The sequence below is a fragment of the Bufo bufo genome, chromosome 6, assembly GCF_905171765.1.
Source record: "Bufo bufo chromosome 6, aBufBuf1.1, whole genome shotgun sequence".
NCBI classification, from domain to species: Eukaryota; Metazoa; Chordata; class Amphibia; order Anura; family Bufonidae; genus Bufo; species Bufo bufo.
The window spans coordinates 71,577,359-71,597,460 of NC_053394.1; the positions used below are offsets into that span (position 1 = coordinate 71,577,359).

Genomic DNA, 20,102 nt, shown 5'->3' on the forward strand with positions numbered 1-20,102 from the left:
CTTCAAAAAGAATGAGTGAAAACTATTTCCTAATATACTAGTCAATTTTTATTAGTCATGATTAAAAAAAATAATTAAATACAACATAATAGTAGGGAATCCGATAAAATAGCACCGCATGACTACACATAACTGTCTAGTGTAGGTACAATGAAATATACAGCCGTCCAATAGCCAAAAAAAAGCCTTCATTCAGAATCAATTAACATGTAAATAATGGGATACATACATGATACTAAACAGAAGGGCAAAAAAACGCTGCCTCAGAACTGTATCTAATCTTGCATAATTCGCCATACGGCAGATACTAACACCGAATAAATTTTAGGTCAAGTGTAAAGTGCATGACTAATGTACAGAGGTATCTAAATAAAGACATACCAGGATATGGATGGCAATGCAGCCGCTATCCCCTCTACGCACGTTTCCAGAAGAAGCTTAAACGCGAACTTCCACAGGGCAGAAAAAGGATGGGTTTTGTAGAAAGTCCACAGAACCCATTTAGGTGTGGAACAGTCTCTACGTCTTTGCACAGAATTCGTATTAGAAAATCAAAGTTATATTGAGAAATTAATTTAAAAAAGATGGAAGTTTTCAAGAGTTCCCCATGCAAATTTGTTTTTTTTCAAAAAATGTAATTAGTGCCTTGAATTATCTGCCTTTCAGCTGAAGACTCGAGTAATCTGAGACAGACTGGTTGTTAGAGAACTCACTGCCTGACAACCTATTTTTAAAGGCTGCATCCATTAGGCAACTGCACTAATCACAGTATCCATTCCAGTCTGTCTTAGATAAATCCATTCTTCATCTTCAAGCTCAGTTTAGACTCTACTAATTTTTCCTAATATAGTTCTTATAAAGCCAGCCTTGCTTGAGAATCAGCTTTCAAGGCCCTAAATTCAAACTTTTCCTAATTTAGGTGAGTCTTCTGCCAAGACTAGGAGAACCTCATGCATCATCAGTAACATGCGAGAGAAGTGACTGCCATTTTGGTCAACTTTATGGCGTAGCGGCTTTTTCTGTTTGTCTCCTTAGGAGAATGTATTAGTGGAGCTCTTTTCTGGAAGGACCTCTATCTGATTGCTGAAGAGATTGGATTTAGCCCCCCACGTCTAGTCACCTCCAGCTATATCACAGTTAATAATAAAGAATTGGAGAACATTATTGGTAAGTTTCCACCTTGTACCTTTTGCTCTTTCTTAACCACCTCAGCTCCCCTAGCTTAAACCCCCTTAATGACCAGACCACTTTTTACAATTCTGCACTACACTACTTTCACGGTTTATTGCTCGGTCATACAACTTACCACCCAAATGAATTTTACCTCCTTTTCTTCTCACTAATAGAGCTTTCATTTGGTGGTATTTCATTGCTGCTGACATTTTTACTTTTTTTGTTATTAATCGAAATTGACCAAAAATTTTGCAAAAAAATGACATTTTTCACTTCCTGTAAAATTTTTCAAACAAAACTACATTTCTATATACATTTTTCTCTAAATTTATTTTTCTACATGTCTTTGATAAAAAAATGCAATAAGTGTATATTTATTGGTTTGCGCAAAAGTTACAGCGTTTACAAACTATGTGAATTTCCGCATTTTGAAGCAGCTCTGACTTTCTGAGCACCTGTCATGTTTCCTGAGGTTCTACAATGCCCAGACAGTAGAAACACCCCACAAATTACCCCATTTCGGAAAGTAGACACCCTAAGGTATTCGCTGATGGGCATAGTGAGTTCATGGAAGTTTTTATTTTTTGTCACAAGTTAGCGGAAAATGATTAATTATTTATTTTTATTTTTTTCTTACAAAGTCTCATATTCCACTAACTTGTGACAAAAAATAAAATTTTACATGAACTCACCATACCCCTCACGGAATACCTTGGGGTGTCTTCTTTCCAAAATGGGGTCACTTGTGGGGTATTTATACTGCCCTGGCATTTTAGGGGCCCTAAAGCGTGAGAAGAAGTCTGGAATCCAAATGCGTAAAAAATGCCCTGTGAAATCGTAAATATACTCTTTGGAATTTGGGCCCCTTTGCGCACCTAGACTGCAAAAAAAGTGTCACACATGTGGTATCACCGTACTCAGGAGAAGTAGGGCAATGTGTTTTGGGGTGTATTTTTACATATACCTATGCTGGGTGAGATAAATATCTCTGTAAAAGACAACTTTTCCAATTTTTTTATACAAAGTTGTCATTTTACAGGATATTTCTCTCACCCAGCATGGGTATATGTAAAAAGACACCCCAAAACACATTGCCCTACTTCTCCTGAGTACGGCGATACCACATGTGTGACACTTTTTTGCAGCCTAGGTGCGCAAAGGGGCCCAAATTCCAATGAGTACATTTTAGGAGGGCATTTTTAGGCATTTGGATTCCAGACTTCTTCTCACGCTTTAGTGCCCCTAAAATGCCAGGGCAGTATAAATACCCCACAAGTGACCCCATTTTGGAAAAAAGACACCCCATGGTATTCCGTGAGGGGCATGGCGAGTTCATAGAAGTTTTTTTTTTTTGGCACAAATTAGCGGAAATTGATTTTTATATTTTTTTCTCACAAAGTCTCCCTTTCCGCTAACTTGGGACAAAAAGTTCAATCTTTCATGGACTCAATATGCCCCTCAGCGAATACTTTGGGGTGTCTACTTTCCGAAATGGGGTCATTTGTGGGGTGTGTTTACTGTTCTGGCATTTTGGGCGGTGCTAAATTGTGAGCAACCCTGTGAAGCCTAAAAGTACTTGTTGGACTTTCCCCCCCTTTTATGCACCTAGGCTGCAAAAAAGTGTCACACATGTGGTATCGCCGTACTCAGGAGAAGTAAGGCCATGTGTTTTGGGGTGTATTTTTACATATACCCATGCTGGGTGAGAGAAATATCTCTGTAGATTGACAACTTTGTATAAAATGTTTTAAAAAGTTGTCATTTACAGAGATATTTCTCACACACAGTATGGGTATATGTAAAAATACACCCCAAAACACATTGCCCTACTTCTCCTGAGTACGGCATTTGGATTCCAGACTTCTTCTCACACTTTAGGTCCCCTAAAATGCCAGGGCAGTATAAATACCCCACAAGTGACCCCATTTTGGAAGGAAGACACCCCAAGGTATTCCGTGAGGGGCATGGCGAGTTCCTAGAATATATTTTTTTTTGGCACAAGTTAGCGGAAAATGATTTATTTATTTATTTATCTATTTATTTATTTTTTTCTTACAAAGTCTCATATTCCACTAACTTGTGACAAAAAATAAAATTTTACATGAAGTCGCCATGCCCCTCACGAAATACCTTGGGGTGTCTTCTTTCCAAAATGGGGTCACGTGGGGTATTTATACTCCCCTGGCATTTTAGGGGCCCTAAAGCGTGAGAAGAAGTCTGGAATATAAATGTCTAAAAAAATTTACGCATTTGGATTCCGTGAGGGGTATGGTGAGTTCATGTGAGATTTTATTTTTTGTCACAAGTTAGTGGAATATCAGACTTTGTAAGAAAAAAAAAAACTATTTCCGCTAACTTGTGCCAAAAAAAAGAAAATCTTCTATGAACTCGCTATGCCCCTCAAAAGTGATCTTTTATAGCGCCGCAGCGATTTTACGGGGTTTTTGCAGTGATCAGAAAAAAACAATTCTGTCACTGCGGTGGGGCGGACTGAACGCAAGTGTGCGCACAAGATCAGGCCTGATCGGACGAACACTGCGTTTTTTGTAGAGCCTATAGAACATGTCTTATTCTTGTCCGCAATTGCGGACAAGAAAAGGCATTTTCGATATATAGTTCTGGCAATGTGCGGATCTGCAAAATGCGGAAAGCACATTGCCGGTGTCCGTGTTTTGCGGATCCGCGGTGTCCGTGTTTTGCGGATCCATGGATCCGCAAAGCACATACGGACGTCTGAATGGAGCCTTACAGGGGGGTGATCAATGACAGGGGGGTGATCAGGGAGTCTATATGGGGTGATCACCCCCCTGTAAGGCTCCATTCAGACGTCCATATGTGTTTTGCGGATCCGTGGATCCGCCTTACAGGGGGGTGATCAATGACGGGGTGATCAGGGAGTCTAATATGGGGTGATCAGGGGTTAATAAGGGGTTAATAAGTGACAGGGAGGTGTAGTGTAGTGGTGTTTGGTGCTACTTACAGAGCTGCCTGTGTCCTCTGGTGGTCGATCCAAGCAGAAGGGACCACCAGAGGACCAGGTAGCAGTTATATTAGACGCTGTTAACAAAACAGCGTCTAATATACCTTTTTGGGGTTAAAAAAAATCACATCTACAGCCTGCCAGCGATTGATCGCCGCTGGCAGGCTGTAGGTCAGCTCGTTTACCTCCCGATCCTGTGAACGCGCGCTCCTGTTTGCGCGCGTTCACAGGAAATCTCGCGTCTCGCGAGATGACGCGCCGAAGCATGAAGGAGGAACAAAAAGACCGCCGCCGGAACGCAATCCTGCGTTAGGTGGTCCGGAGGCGGTTAAATCTAGACTGATAGTACCGCATTAAAAAACCATAGGGAAAAAAAAAAAACACCACCACACTGATCCATAGTTTGTATTGCAGTTTAGCCCCATTCACTTAAAGGGGTTGGCCAATTTCCTCCGGATAGGTCATCAATACTAGATCGTCGGGGGTCCAACTCCCAGCACCGTCGCCGATCAGCCGTTAAAGAACTATTGTTCTTACCACACAGTCTCCTTTTGACTTTATATAATCTTGTACCACCATTTAGAAGCAGGAATGGACTCTGGCTTGAAACGTTCAATTATAATTATCTTTTCTCTTCTTCTTTTTGTTGTGAAGAAGGTTGCCAAAGTGGCACATGTTTTTAGCTCTAGCATGGTGGCAGCCTGTGCCCACCAGCAGGTGCAGTGTATTTGAATGGAGGAGACATCACATGGAGGTGATTTGCCGGGTCACATGACCCTCCATCAGCAGTCATTTTATGGACAGGACTTTTGTGTGGACAGCAAATAATGGGACACACCTTATGAAATATAGAAATTGGCACAACCAAGGCTATATTAGTAAGTGCCATATAATCATCTTACAAATGCATTAGTCAACAGGATCCAGAAAGTGGCCAGCCCCTTTAAAGGGCCAGCACTCGCAACCTAATCTGTCTCCAGCCAATGGCTGCTGTTTCTGGGTGTTATAAGGCACTTTGCCTATGGGAGAATGTCACACTTCGGTGTGGGAGGGAAACACCACACCGAGCATAGGAGGGAAGGGTGGGGGGAAAGGGAATCAGGCCTGAGAACTAGGGAAGGAAAATGGACACCTCCTAGTGAAAACCCTAACCAAAATCCTGACTGACTACCAGTATGAACAGACCCCAAAGGTAGATGAGTTCATACGCAGGAATATCTAGAGTCCTATCAAGCCCTATAGGACCCTGGTACTAATGGCAGGGACGAGACTACCTGTTCCTCCAAAAGGAAGGATGAACAGGAGTCTCCTTCAGGCCTAATACAAACAATAGAGAAATGCAACACACAGAACCCAAACAAAATACAAAAAGGGAAAGGAAAGACAACTTCAAAGGAGCAATGGAAGCACCAGGACCTCAGCTGAGATCCAACCACAATCTATCCAAAGGTCCAAACAGAAGCTATAAACCGCACAGCATTGTGGGAGAAGCAACTATAAATAGAGAAGGTTAAATGACCCTAATAGCCACACCTGGGGAAAGAAGGTGTGGCAAGCACCAGAATCAACACAGACGTCATTTGATCCAAACGGAGAACATGTCAGATCAAACCACGTGTTGCCAGTCTCACTGATCTCCTTCCACCTGTCGCGGGAACGTCCGTGACAGAGAATGACTGAGCAATATGTTCCCTAGCTTGCTAGTTCCTGCGAAGATGCACTATTATTCCATTCTGATTTCCTGTGCTTGACTTCTGCCTGTTTATTGGATTTTTACACTCTGCTCCCTGACCTCACTTATGCCTTTCTGCTGTATTGACCTAAAGTCACCTGCGCACAGGACTTATTGTCTATATACCGAATTGTACAAACTCTGCCTGCCCTGACATCGGCCTGATTTCACACTAGCCTATCCCCCTCGGTGCCTTGTACCAGTGTCTCTTGAACTCTTGGGTAAGCTGTCACTGAACAGAGACTACTTCAAGAGGTAGCAGCCTGATGGTTCCCCTGCAGTAGAGTCCACATCCCTGTACAGGGGTTAAAGGGTAAAGACTGGGGAGGGCCAATTAGTTAATGCCCTTAGATGTAGCCCCAAAAAACAAATCTGTCCAGTGATGCAGTGGGCCCACACCCGTTTTCTAACACATTCCATGCACATTAGATAACTTTGGACCCGACACTTGTTCAGCCAACAGCTACCAACCCAATCACATTGGCGCAGCCGAACATGTAGGTGTCCTGAACCGGGTGAGGCAAGAAAGCCTCTGGCAATGGCTTATCCTTACAAGTTTATCAGGTAGTTGAAATCCAACTGCCCAATCCTTATTTCTCCTGACATCTCCTGTCGGGATGAGAGTCAGGAGGCCACATACACATTAGATGGTTGATCAGTCCTGTCAACATTGGGTTTTCAGACAATGTTTATCTCATGTGTATGGCCAGCTTTAGACTACCTGTGAAATGTATTTGGTGAACATCGTATGCATTTCTTGAGGATTTGCTTTCTACATATATAACTGACTTTGACACTGGAAGTGTTTATTTTTTTAAAATTTACTTCTATTTGGTCTCTTGCAGCCCACACTGTAGCCAGAGACCTTGATATGTTATCTGAATGATTTACGTAAGGAGCAAGCAATAATGGAGTTTTCAATGCACGAAGACATCTGTAACCTTGAGACATTACACTCTGCTACATAGTGGAATAACACTCTGTTTTTATACATTTGCCAAATAATTGCAAACTGGATTCATTTATGTATGTCCTTAGCCTAGAAAAGAATGACATGTTTCTAGGTCCCCCAGTAAGGATTATTTATGGCACTACAAGGTGCATGATGATACTTAGCTTATTTGTTGCCATTGTTGGACCTTGGTTCCAGATGAAAGAATTCTGAGGGTTCCCCTTCATCTACATAGTACATGTGCACATACACATTTTTTTTACTCAATACAATATTGAATAATACAATGCTACATTATATTTCTATGTAGAAGTGTGCACATTTCAAGTTATACTCAAATAAAAACAAGAAGAGGGATGGGGTTGAAGGGAAGGGAAAATACCATAGTAGCATGCAAAGAATATTAAGCAATCCAACATTTATCACATGGATGCCTGGGAGCAATAGCCCACCAGCCAGGCAACCACTTTTAAATACTGTAGTCACATTGAAAATGATGAGCCTAGCTGCTCCAATTCAGAGAGACGTAGTAGAATTCCACAGTAGGGAATCTTAAAGGGGTCACCTCAGACTTTGATAGTTGATATGCCATCAAAGTCAGATATGTGCGAGTCTCACCTCTGAGACCCACACCTATCTCAAGAACGGGCCCCAAAAGTGAAAGAGAGTGCACTGCACATGTGCGGCATGCTTTCCATTCATTTATATGGGACTTCCAAAAATAGCTGAGTGTATTTTAGGAAGTGCCATAGAAATTAATCGAGTGTGCGCCGCACAAGCTTGGCCACCACTCCATTCAAACGAGTGCTTGGCTATTTTCAGCATTCCCATAGAAATGGAGGGATGGCTGCACACTCAGGGCTGCTCTCCGCTGGATTTGGGGGTCCCATTCTGGAGATAGGTGCAGGTCCCAGAGGTGGGACCCACACCGATCTGCCATTGGTGCAAAATCCTATCAATATGCCACCAATAGATGATGAGACAACCCCTTTAAGGCATTCCCAAAAAGATGTGTTATAAGGAGCCGACATGACCACATAATTTCCAAAACAGATTTGAGGCTCCGGCATATATATGGACTACGGTGTAATACCATCTTGTCAACAGTTTTTCATAAACCTAAGAAAGGGTGGCACATACTGAGAGTTTAAAGGTTCATTTGATGACCTTAGTTTTATGCAGCAGGTGTGGAACCACTGTATCAACCGAACATATTTGATTCTGGCAGTCCCCTAGTTTTCACCCTTTAGCCCATATAAAAGAATCTGGACTTTGATGCTGGGGAACCACCAGACCACTACCTCCTGGTGTAGTCTGTTTGGTTGACAGCTTACCCACGGAGATCAAGAGACACTAGTGCAGGGGACTAAGGGGTCAGGAAAAAACAGTCAGGGACAGGTCGAAGTCAGGACAGACAGAGTACGCGAAATCCAAAAAACAATCTGAAGTCAGGACAGACAATGATGATCTATACAGAGATCAGACAAAGTTTGGCCAGGAAACAGGCAGAAGATACTAGTGGACTGGGAACCTATTGCTCAGGCACCTTCCCATAGCGGTAGATCTTTTGGGCGACTTTCACTTCAGTGACTGTAGGCGAGGAAAGCAGATGTTCCATCTGTAGGTAAGAATATTGGTCCTTAAGAAAGAGGAGATACTGAGTAATCAAATCTGAAAAGGGTCGAAGCGTGGAGAAGGGGGGAAGAGGATGGCTGAGACAAGTAGCATGAAACAAAAGGGATGAGAAAGTAACCACCATCTAGATGGCGTTCTATGTGTATGCACATGTGCATACTTAATCGCATGCTATATTAAGGAGATAATGTCAGATACTTGGTGGATCAACCAGCTATTTGTAAAAAAAATAAAAAAATTGTGGCCTAATTATTTGTTAGCACTCTCCATTTATAATTGAAATAATGACCAAATGTCTATAATGGATAATTGTCCGGGATGATGTGAAAAAAACTGGAATATACATTTAGAGTTTTTTTTCTTAAAATAGGAAGTTAAAACAATTGCTAATTATTTCAGAGGCAGTGGAGCTAAGTATTTTAGTCATCCAGTCACATGAGCTCCATACAAATATCCAGAGATCCTTTTCTTCTCTTTTATCCCTTCACCCTGTCTCCCCTGCTCATCTGAGTCAACCTGTTATGTCTGTTTACTGTAATCTTTTTTTTTTACTGGGGTTTTATTTTGTTTTTAGGTGACCTCAAGTTTGTCTCTGCTACATATCGTTTGTTCAAGCTTCCACATAACTCTGTAAAGGAGAAGGGTTTGGTTATTTACAATGGAGGAATCACAGGCTGTGAGATTGAGATTCAGTTTGATACAAACTTCACATTCAAGGTACTACTTTAGTGTAATATCCTTTTTTTTTACATTGTACTGAGCTGCTCGGCCCCCATGTGCTACTATCCAGACTCTGTTGTGCAGTGTATAAGCGAGAAATTGTCCCCTACAAGCAACGTTTGTAGGGAGAATACCTCTGTACATAATGCCACGATTTGTTTTCTATATCATAGGACTAATTTCAGAGGCCTATGTACAGTACTTGTCTGGAGGCTTTATTACAGCTCCACACAATATGGCCATCTGCAGGAATCTTTATATTTATATCACAGGAAGTATCATCCCCCTTTCCCCAGTTTAAATAGGTGAGACCCCTAAAATGCCCTTATGTGCTATTAATGAGCGGGATCTGTGGACGGGAAACATACTTACCTGCTCACCTCCGCTGGGTTCCATTTTCCACCTTGGACAGGGGTCACTGGTCCAATGACTGGCCGCAGCAGTGACGTGTCCCTCAAGCGGCACAAGACCCAGTGGTCATGATCTGTCAGTTCTGAGGCCAATCATTGGCTGTAGTCGCACATGTGGCCCCAGTCCACTATGGAAATTGACAAGCAGGGAGCGGAGCAACGAGACCACAGTGGTAGATCAAAGGACCCAGAAGCAGTGAGCAGGCAAGTATGCTTCCCTCTGCAGGTCCGACGAGGTGGGGGAGCTGCCAGAAAGGTTGCCAAAGCTGGACAATAATTTAAAATCAATAAGAAACACTGCGTCTTGACAAATGAGGTTACCTTAATCAAGAGGTATCATTTTGAGTGGCTATGATGTCATTTGATGCATGGAAACATTTGGTTTTAGAGGAGTAGCTATAGGGGTGCAAAGGGAGCAGTCACACATGGACCCTAAGGCCCCACTGCCACATATGAACACAGTAGTAGTATAAAAGGCACATGGGAGAGGCCTTGGAACTCAGAACTTCCATGTGATGCCTTTGGTGGGGCAAAACAAATGCAGGGAAAAGAGGGTTGATCTTCAGCTTATTCAAAGGCACTTGGCATAGGGTGGGTCAAACATGTACGTTTTAGCCATTTATAGTTTTTTCTGCCTTCACATTTATTGTCTTATTATCCATGAGAATGTACAAATTATGCCATATGATGTTCTTTATAGGAAGGAGAAGCTACATCAGTGGATGAAGAGTTGTGGAGCATCCTGAAGACTTCCAGATTTTCAGATGAATTTTTATTTCAGTCCTGGGGAAAGGAAGGCACTTCTACACAGTGCTGCATGGGAAAGGTGAGAGATGTGTTTAATTAGGACTTTTCTTTACTACTCAATGAAGAACTCTACTTAAAGGAGTTTTCCAGTTTTTTCTAATTAATATGTTTAAAGTACTGTCCCCTGCTCATAAATTTCTGCAGAATACCTGTGGTGTTAAAATGCTCAATCCACCCCTTGATAAATAAGTTGAGGGGTGTAGTTTCCAAAATGGGGTCACCTGTGGTGGTCTTTCACTGTACGAGTACCTGAGGAGCTCTGCATATGTGATCCGAAAACTATTCCAGCCAAATCCGTGTTCTAAAACCCAAATGGCGCTCCTTCGCCTCTGAGTCCTACCTGTGTCCATACAGCAGCTTAGGCCCACATTTATAGCACCCAGAAGAACCTGCCTATCAATTCAAGTAGTGTGTTGTGAGCCTCAGATGGCACTAGCTGGGCACTGAAATGCCATATCTATGGAAAAATTTTCACTTTGCATGGTTCTCTGGGCATTAATTTCTGCAAACTCCATGTGGCATCACAAGGCTTACTCCACCTCTCAATACCTTTATGAGAGTTTCCAATATGGGAAAACCAGCAGGGGCGTAGCTAGAAGTGACTGGGCCTCACAGCAAATTTTTGTATGAGCCCCCACCCAAGAAAACTACTGATCGTTACACAAAAAACAAGCCCTCACATAGACCGAAATATAGAAAAGTAGTTTTTTTTAAAGTAATTAAACCAAATAAAAACTATACAAGTTTAGTATCGTATTGAGCCGCAGAATAAAGACGTCATTTTTAGTGAACGCCGTGATGTCAAAACCTCAAAAACCTTAGCGGAATTGTGTGTGTGTTTTTTTACATTTTAACCCACAAAGAATATTTTTCCTGCTTTCCAATGCAAGACATGGTAAATTAAGTGGCGGCATTTAAAAAATGCATCTTGTCCCACACAAAATAAGCCCTCATATGACTATGTGAACAGAAAAATAAAAAGGTTATGGCTAATGTAAAAATGAAAATAGGCCCAGTCTTTAAGGGGTTAAAAGGTATCAAACTACAATGTTTTATATTGCTTGCTCTTTTTGAGAGTATCAGGGTTTTTGCACATTGTACATACACAACTCTGCTACATGCGCACACACACACACACACACACACAGCTCTGGGTGGCACATTATATATCACTGTGTTGCACATTTTACATACACAGCTCTGCTACACACACAGCTCTGGGTGGCACATTATATACAGTATCACTGTTTTGCACATTTTACACACACACACAGCTCTGGGTGGCACATTATATATCACTGTGTTGCACATTTTACACACACAGCTCTGCAGTGTACATTATACATTCCTCTGTCGCATACAGCTCTGCTACATACACCACACACCATGCTGTGCTGGATTCACGCTATACACCTATCTTTGCTGCATTATACACATGAAGCACCCTCAGCTCTGCTGCATGCACCCCACACACAGCTGCTCTGGGTACGCAGACACACACAGCTATGCTACACGCTGTACATCTTGTTTTCAGATTTGACTAAATCTGCAATGTGTGAATGAGACAATAGAGTCCTCTACACATCCTGTCATTAACCCCTAAGGTAGGGTTGCCACCTTTTCTTCAAGCCAAACCCGAACACGGGTGGAACGCATCAGGACCGGAAGTTGCATTCCACAGGCCGGAAGTGGGTCCAGCTGTGGAGCTCAAGCTGTAACTGAGGAACGGGCCAAGCAGACAGGATATCAGAGAGGACAGTAGGGTAAAAGGAAACACAAGGAGGAACAATAGTAAAAGAAAACATTTAAAGGAGGGAGGGAGTGTCTGAAGACAGCGCCGCCCTGCGCTAGCTGTGCCCGCAGTGACAGCAGATCGTCCCTACATAACATAACGTTTTTTATGGTGATGACAGATTCAGAAACCCGTTTAAACACTGTTACACTTCAAATGTTTTATATACCTTTTTAGAAGTGACTACTAGGACAGGACTTGGTCACAGAGGTTGAAAAAACACTGCTGCACTGTCTGCAGGCAGGGCACAGTGGGCACTGGGCTGTCTGGGCACTGGCAGGCTGCTGGACTGGAGAATGATTTCTCCCACAGAGCTCCCTACCTCTCTCTCTCTGATGTCACTTCCTGTTCCTGACTTCCTCGTATCAGAGAGAAGGAGGGAGGGACTGGGAGGCAGGGGAGGAGCGAGGGAGACTCTGAAGACAGCGCTCTGAGGCTGCGCTGGCGCCACCCTGCGCTAGGCAGCTGCTAGCATCACTAGAGGGACTCGGGGAGCACTCTGCTGATCACCCGGCCGTGGCCTGCCGCTGCCGCAGTGACAGCTGCTTATCCGATCGGAGTCTCGGATGTCCACAGTGCTCATCGCCCGCCGCTGCTCACCCTGACGCTTGCCGCTGCTCACCGCCAGCGCCCAGCTGTCAGGTGAGACGGAGTCTCTGCAGTTTGAATGAATCCTGTGCCCGGGTCTAAGAAAGGCTTGTACCCGGGCACAGGATTACAAACCCGGACTGTCCGGGTCAATCCCGTACGGGTGGCAACCCTACCCTAAGGACCCGTAATTCTAAGTCCTAGGGTGCTAACCTCATATGTTCAAGCCAAAGTCAGGAGCGGATGAGGATCATGAAGGCGCTACCAGCCCACAGCCTGGCTCCTCCCACCCATATGACTGGTCACATGGTCATGACATCATGAAAGGTCCTGTAGCTTAGTAGGATCTAGCATCTACGCTGAGCGGCAGGGCACGGAGCCCCTATGTGCGGTATACTGGGAGGGGGGGCCCGGGTGTTCTATAGGGTGGTGCGGAGCTGAGGGACCCCCATATGTTGACTGTGAATGTTGTGTAGCTCTGCAGTGATAGGCAGGGCGGTACGCTGTCGGGTCCCTTGTCAGCCTGGGGGGGCCCCGAAGCAGCCGCTTTCCCTGCTTCCCCGGTAGTTACGCCACTGGTTACCAGCCGGCTGCTGGATTGCAGGGTGGTCATAACCCCTGGATGCGAGTAGTGTATAATGTGATGGAAAAATGAATCAAGCTAGCAAAATAGGTAATATGGATGATCACAATACATTAGTAAATGCCTTGTGATACATTAGTAACCCTGGTTTCACACCTAAGGTTTCTGAGACGCGCGTTTTTATGCGCATTTTTTGCAATAGTAAACGCGCGTTTGAGTGATTGACAGCAGTGTCCTATGGCCGCAAACGCGCGGCAAAACGCCCCAAAGAAGCTCAAGAACTTGTTTATGCGTCGGGCGTTTTTCAGCGCGTTCGAACGCGCTGTAAAACGCGAAAATGTGAACCAGTCCCATAGGGAAGCATTGGTTTGCATCGGTTATGTGTTTTACAGCGCGTTCGAACGCGCTGTAAAACGCGCAAGTGTGAACTTAGGGTAAATGGTCAGTGATTTCCATCAGTGAGCCAAAACCAGGTGCGTCTCTAAGCACAGAACAGGTGCAGATCTTTCCCTACCTTATGTCTGTGGAGGCTCCAATCCTGGTTTTGGCTCACAATCACTCATGAAAATCACTGACCAAACACTGATGTGCATCATGCACATGACTATAGCCGTTTTTGTGGTCCACAAATTGGGGATCTGGAAAACATGGATACCGATCGTGTGTCTTCTGCATTTTGCCCTCTGCTAGAACTGCCTATTCTTGTCTACAAAATGGACAGGAATAGGATATGTTCTATATTTCTTTATTTTATTTTTTTTGGGGGGGGGGGGGCATGGTACAGTGTGACCCCCATTTGCTGTCCACATCTTTTGCAACCCCATTGAAATTAATGGGTCTGCATCCGATCTGCAAAAAATACAGATGTAGATGTGGACTGAAAATACGGTCAAAATTGGTTTTATTAGGCTACTTTCACACTAGCGTTCAGGTGTCCGCTCGTGAGCTCCGTTTGAAGGGGCTCACGAGCGGCCCTGAACGCATCCGTCTGGCCCCAATGCATTCTCAGTGGAGGCGGATCCACTGAGAATGCATCCGCCTGCCAGCGCTCAGCCTCCGCTCCGCTCAGTGAGCGGACACCTGAACGCTGCTTGCAGCGTTCGGGTGTCCGCCTGGCCGTGCGGAGGCGAGCGGATCCATCCAGACTTACAATGTAAGTCAATGGGGACGGATCCGCTTGAAGATGACACCATATGGCTCAATCTTCAAGCGGATCCGTTCCCCATTGACTTTCAATGTAAAGTCTGAACGGATCCGCTCAGGCTACTTTCTGACTTAGAATTTTTTCTAAGTTATAATGCAGACGGATCCGTTCTGAACGGATGCAAACGTCTGCAATATAGGAGCGGATCCGTCTGATGAAACATCAGACGGACCCGCTCCGAACGCTAGTGTGAAAGTAGCCTTAGCCAATAAATCAAGTGCACCTGCCCATTGCCATCAGTCCAAAGCAGTGAATGGAGAGGTGGCTGCTCTCCTTCACTTCGGGGATCCTGGTTTGGAAATTAGATCAGGTCCTAGAAGCGACACCCCCACCGATCTGAAACTTCTGAATATACTAGAGATATATATTGGTTTTCATTGCCCTATTACTAATTGTGCAATCCACTAAGCCACAAAACAACCTACATGTAGGCTTCAGGCTAATGCTAGACCCCCTTAGAAGATGAAGCATACAATGGGGAGATATATTAAGACTGGCACATACTGTACATACACCAGTCTTGATCTCCATGTGCTGGCATGAGATGTGCCTAATTTATTAAGAGGTAGATGCCTCTTAACAGATCAGGTGCACCTCTGCCATGCCATGTGCCAGAAATTGAAATCTATGCCGGCTACAGGCTGGTGTAGACTTCAGCTATAACTTCTGCCACTTTCTGGTGAAAGTTTATAGTAAATGCAGCGGAGCGGGCACTAAGCCCCACCCCTTTTTCTAGCCACTTCGTAAAAATGGCGAGAAGCCTAAAAAGTTGCAAATTATGGCGCACATATGGCGTTTGCCGCATTGTGTGACTTTTTTAAGCCACAATAGTGGCAAAATTAGCTTAATAAATGTCCCTCAGTATGTCTGGGGAGGGGGGCCTAGAGCCATACAGTAATCTTCCCCTAATATATACAGTAATATATATATTATAGGTCCACACAGACAGGACATGGCAAGCAATCAACCCTCCCTCCTTGAGACACAGTAGCACAGTGTGTGTGAGTGGTGACTATTACAGTCAGTCACTGTCACTCACACCCAATGTGATGCTCATAATAACTGCTGTCTCTCCAGTCTATCTTCCTCACAGAGATGCCTCACTGGAGCAGCACGTGGCATGGCTGCAGCAGTCACAGTCAGAGCCGGGTGGTTGTTGAACTTTTCCTCACCTTACTGTAATGTCCCCGGCAGCTGGAATGAGATGCCCGCCTTCCCGCTGTCCCAAAGTCCTTGAAGGCGGTGCCGAAATTCAGCTGGCCAATAAGCAAAGCAAACATCAGAGCATCTCTCTGGTTATTGGCCAGCTGAATTTTGCTGACAGACAGGGAGCCAATAGGAAGAGCAGGCTTCAGTTTACATTGTTCCTGCTTCTGCTGGAGTAGACCAGCAGATTAGAGAGCCGATGTTACTGTGCTATTGCATTGGAAAGTGGGCAGGGCCATTCAGCTGGCTCGGGCCCCCTAACCTGACGGGCCCCATAGCAATGGCATGGTCTGCCTCTATTGGCGGTATGCCACTGCATTTAACCTTTCTACAGTTGTCGGCCGGCGCTGTATAAATTACCAAACTAGGCCTCAAAAGCACATGGTACTCTTTCTCTTCTGAATCTTAGGCCGAATGCACCCGGCCGTGTTCCGCGTCCGAGAGTGGTCCGTGGTAACCCGGCCGGGATTTCTGCTGACAGCAGGAGCGCACGGCGTCATTGGTTGCTATGACGCCGTGCGCTTCATGCCGCCGCTGCTGTACAGTGATACACTGGTATAGATCATACGAGTGTATCACTGTACAGCAGCGGCGCATTAAGCGCACGGCGTCATAGCAACCAATGACGCCGTGCGCTCCTGCTGTCAGCAGAAATCCCGGCCGGGTTACCACGGACCGCTCTCCGCCGCGGAACACGGCCGTGTGCATTCGGCCTTACACTGTGTTTAACCCGTAGTTTAACATCACATATAGGGTGTTGCTCTGGTCAGGAAAAAATGGGGTACAAATTGTGGTGTCTTTTTTCTCCTGTTATTCTTTGTGAAAATGAAAAATCTGGGGATAATGAAACATTTTATTAGAAAATAAATGTAGTTTTTCATTTTCACAGCCAAGTGTTTCAAAATTCTATGAAATGCCTGCGGTGTCAAAGGACTCACTACACCCCTCAATAAATTCCTTTTTTTTGTTGCAATAAATGCAACAAAAAAAAACCACTCCAGCAAAATATGCCTTCAAAAAGCCATATGTCGCTCCTGACCACATATGGTAAGAAATTGTGGTGGTTTTTTTCCCCTGTAACTGTTAGTGAACATGAAATACTTGGGTCTTATGTGACATTTTATTAAAGAAGTTACATTTTTAATTTTTACCCCTCAAATTCCATAAGTGCTGTAGTTTCCAAAATGGGGTCACCATTTTGGGGAGTTTCTACTGTAGAAGTATCTCAGGGTCTGTTCAAATATGACATGGCACCCAAAAAAACATTCCAGCAAAATCTGCCCTACAAAAACTATATGGCTCTTGTTCCTTTCTGAGCCCTGGGGTGTGCCCATAAAACAGTTTACAACTACATATATAGGGATGTTTCCGTAAACTGCAGAATCAGGGTAATAAATACTAAGGTTTGTTTTGCTGTAAACCCTTGCTGTGTTACAGGTAAAAATTTATTAAAATTTTTAACCCTGCAAAAACAGACATTTTTAAATTTCATCCCCATTGGAACACTTAGGCCCCTTTCACACGAGCGAGTATTCCGCGCGGATGCGATGCGGGAGGTGAACGCATTGCACCCGCACTGAATACCGACCTATTCATTTCTATGAGGCTGTGCACACGAGCGGTGATTTTCACGCATCACTTTTGCGTTGCGTGAAAATCGCAGCATGCTCCTATTTGTGCGTTTTTCACGTAACGCAGGCCCCATAGAAATGAATGGGGTTGCGTGAAAATCGCAAGCATCCGCAAGCAAGTGCGGATGCGGTGCGATTTTCACGCACGGTTGCTAGGAGACGATCGGGATGGAGACCCGATCATTATTATTTTCCCTTATAACATGGTTATAAGGGAAAATAATAGCATTCTGAATACAGAATGCATAGTAAAACAGCGCTGGAGGGGTTAAAAATAAATAAAAAATCATTTAACTCACCTTAATCCACTTGATCGCGTAGCCCGGCATCTCCGTCTGTCTCTTTTACTGACTAGGATCTGTGGTGAGCATTCATTACAGGTAAAGGACCTGTGGTGACGTCACTCCGGTCATCACATGATCCATCACCATGGTAAAAGATCATGTGATGACCGGAGTGACGTCACCATAGGTCCTTTACCTGTAATCAATGCTCACCACAGGTCCTGTTCAGCAAAGGAGACAGAAGGAGATGCCGGCATCGCGATCAAGTGGACTAAGGTGAGTTTATTCATTTTTTATATTTTTTTAACCCCTCCAGCACTATTTTACTATGCATTGTAACCATGTTATAAGGGAAAATAATAATGATCGGGTCTCCATCCCGATCGTCTCCTAGCAACCGTGCGTGAAAATCGCATTGCATCCGCACTTGCTTGCGGATGCTTGCGATTTTCACACGACCCCATTCACTTCTATGGGGCCTGCGTTGCGTGAAAAACGCACAATATAGAGCATTCTGCGATTTTCACGCAACGCACAAGTGATGCGTGAAAATCACTGCCCCATAGAAATGAATGTGTCGGTATTCAGTGCGGGTGCAATGCGTTCAACTCACGCATCGCATCCGTGCGGAATACTCGCCCGTGTGAAAGGGGCCTTAAAGGGTTAAAAAAAGTTTCTAAAATTAGTTTTGAATAAGGGGTGTCGTTTCTATTATGTAATCCCCTCAAGTGACTTCAGAACTAGTTTATTTTGAAATTTTTCTTGAAAAAAAAAAAATGTATCTCAAATTTTTCTAAGATCCTAAAAAATTTTTTAGGGCATTTACAAAATGATACCAACATAAAGTGGACATATGGTGATTGCTAAATAATAACTATTTTATGGGGGTATCACTGAAAGCAGAGACATTCCAATTTAGAAAATTGCAAATTTTTCTAAATTTTCTGAAAATTTTAGTTTTTTTTTTTTTTTATAAATAAAGGTAAAACATATCGATCCAAATTTGCCACTAACATGAAGTACAGTGTATCACAAGAAAACATTCTCAGAATCGGTTGGATAAGCAAAATCATTACAAAGTTATGAATATATATAGTGACACGTCAGATTTGAAAAAATAGGCTCTGTCAGGAAGGGGTCAATCACCTACGTCCTGTAACCATTCTACTGTACATTGATTTGGAATGTGAACTTTAGCCAGGCAGATAATCAGTTGAGCGATTTATGTCAGCAATGACATCAGCCTGCTATTAACTCTATCGACTGGGATATTTCTACAGCGATTCAGCTGTGCTCTCCGTATAAACAACTTTCTTTTTACACCTTCAGTGTGCGCTCCGTCTGTATGCCAGTTATTGGCCGATGAATTATTCTTGTCTTATACAGTCTCTTCAATGAAATACAGAGGACTGGTAATTTATCTTTACACTGCCTATATGGTGTTCATTTATTTTGTCTATTCATTTTATTCCTTATCTATTGCACTTTACTATTGTTTTATTTGTAGAAACTTACTTTGTGGTTTGTGCCAGCTTCCTTTGTATGTTTCTTGAGAGCCGATAATAATATTCACTCTGTCACATATCCTAGCCCCGTCAATATTAGTGCAATATCAGTGCACTCAACACATAGTCGCCTTTCAGACGAGCAAGTTCCACACTCCGTACTCGCAGCGCGAGTATGCACCAGCACCCATCCTGACCTCCCAGCACTGACAGGGTTGCATAGCATTATATTGATTTATGATGCTATGTAACCCTTGCAGTGACAGCATTATGTCAGTGTTATCCAATACATTTTTATATAAATCATAGAAAGAATGCACCAAACGGATATGCCACTGACTATACTGGCTAGTCATAAATGCAGATATTAAAAGCTGAGACTTTTGCCAATATATTCCTGTCAGGAAAATATCGGAGCCCATCATGCACCACGTCACGGTCACTCAGCATGGCAGGGGGTCCTACCACTACGCTAACTATGGTGTGAACAAGGTCTGAAGGTGATGTAATCCAGCTCACAGCCAAGCTTCCACACAACCGCATAGCAGGACAACTAGTGCAATGTGAACAAAGCCAGACTGTAAGCCACACCCATATCAGACCATGTGATGGAGGTTACCAGGTGCAAAAGATTGTTTGAATGCCAGGTAAAGGCACATACACTACATATCAAACAAGACAAAAACACAGAAATATAGTGGCAATTCTGGAGGAGCTGCTCAACCCCTAACACTGTAGCGTGTTTTTCATTGGGGGAGCAGCTCCACCGCATGTGGACCGCAGCAAACTACCATCCCCAGCAAAATATGCATACAATGGAGGATGTCGGCGCGGTTCACATGCACCACAAGGGCATCCTACACAAAATGGAGCATCGTGCGGATGAAAATATAATCATAT

At 43.8% G+C, this 20,102-nt stretch overlaps 1 protein-coding gene across 2 annotated transcripts in view; it reads left to right on the plus strand.

The window, feature by feature from the left end:
• Positions 1–20,102, plus strand: part of LOC121005179 (arsenite methyltransferase-like) — a 56,078-nt gene that overhangs the window by 28,856 nt on the left and 7,120 nt on the right. For both annotated transcript variants that reach the window (XM_040437761.1, XM_040437760.1), the window contains 3 exons: positions 1,036–1,167; positions 9,047–9,189; positions 10,303–10,428. In XM_040437761.1, the coding sequence (XP_040293695.1) occupies positions 1,036–1,167; positions 9,047–9,189; positions 10,303–10,428 (401 nt within the window). The remainder of the gene's footprint in view (positions 1–1,035; positions 1,168–9,046; positions 9,190–10,302; positions 10,429–20,102) is intronic.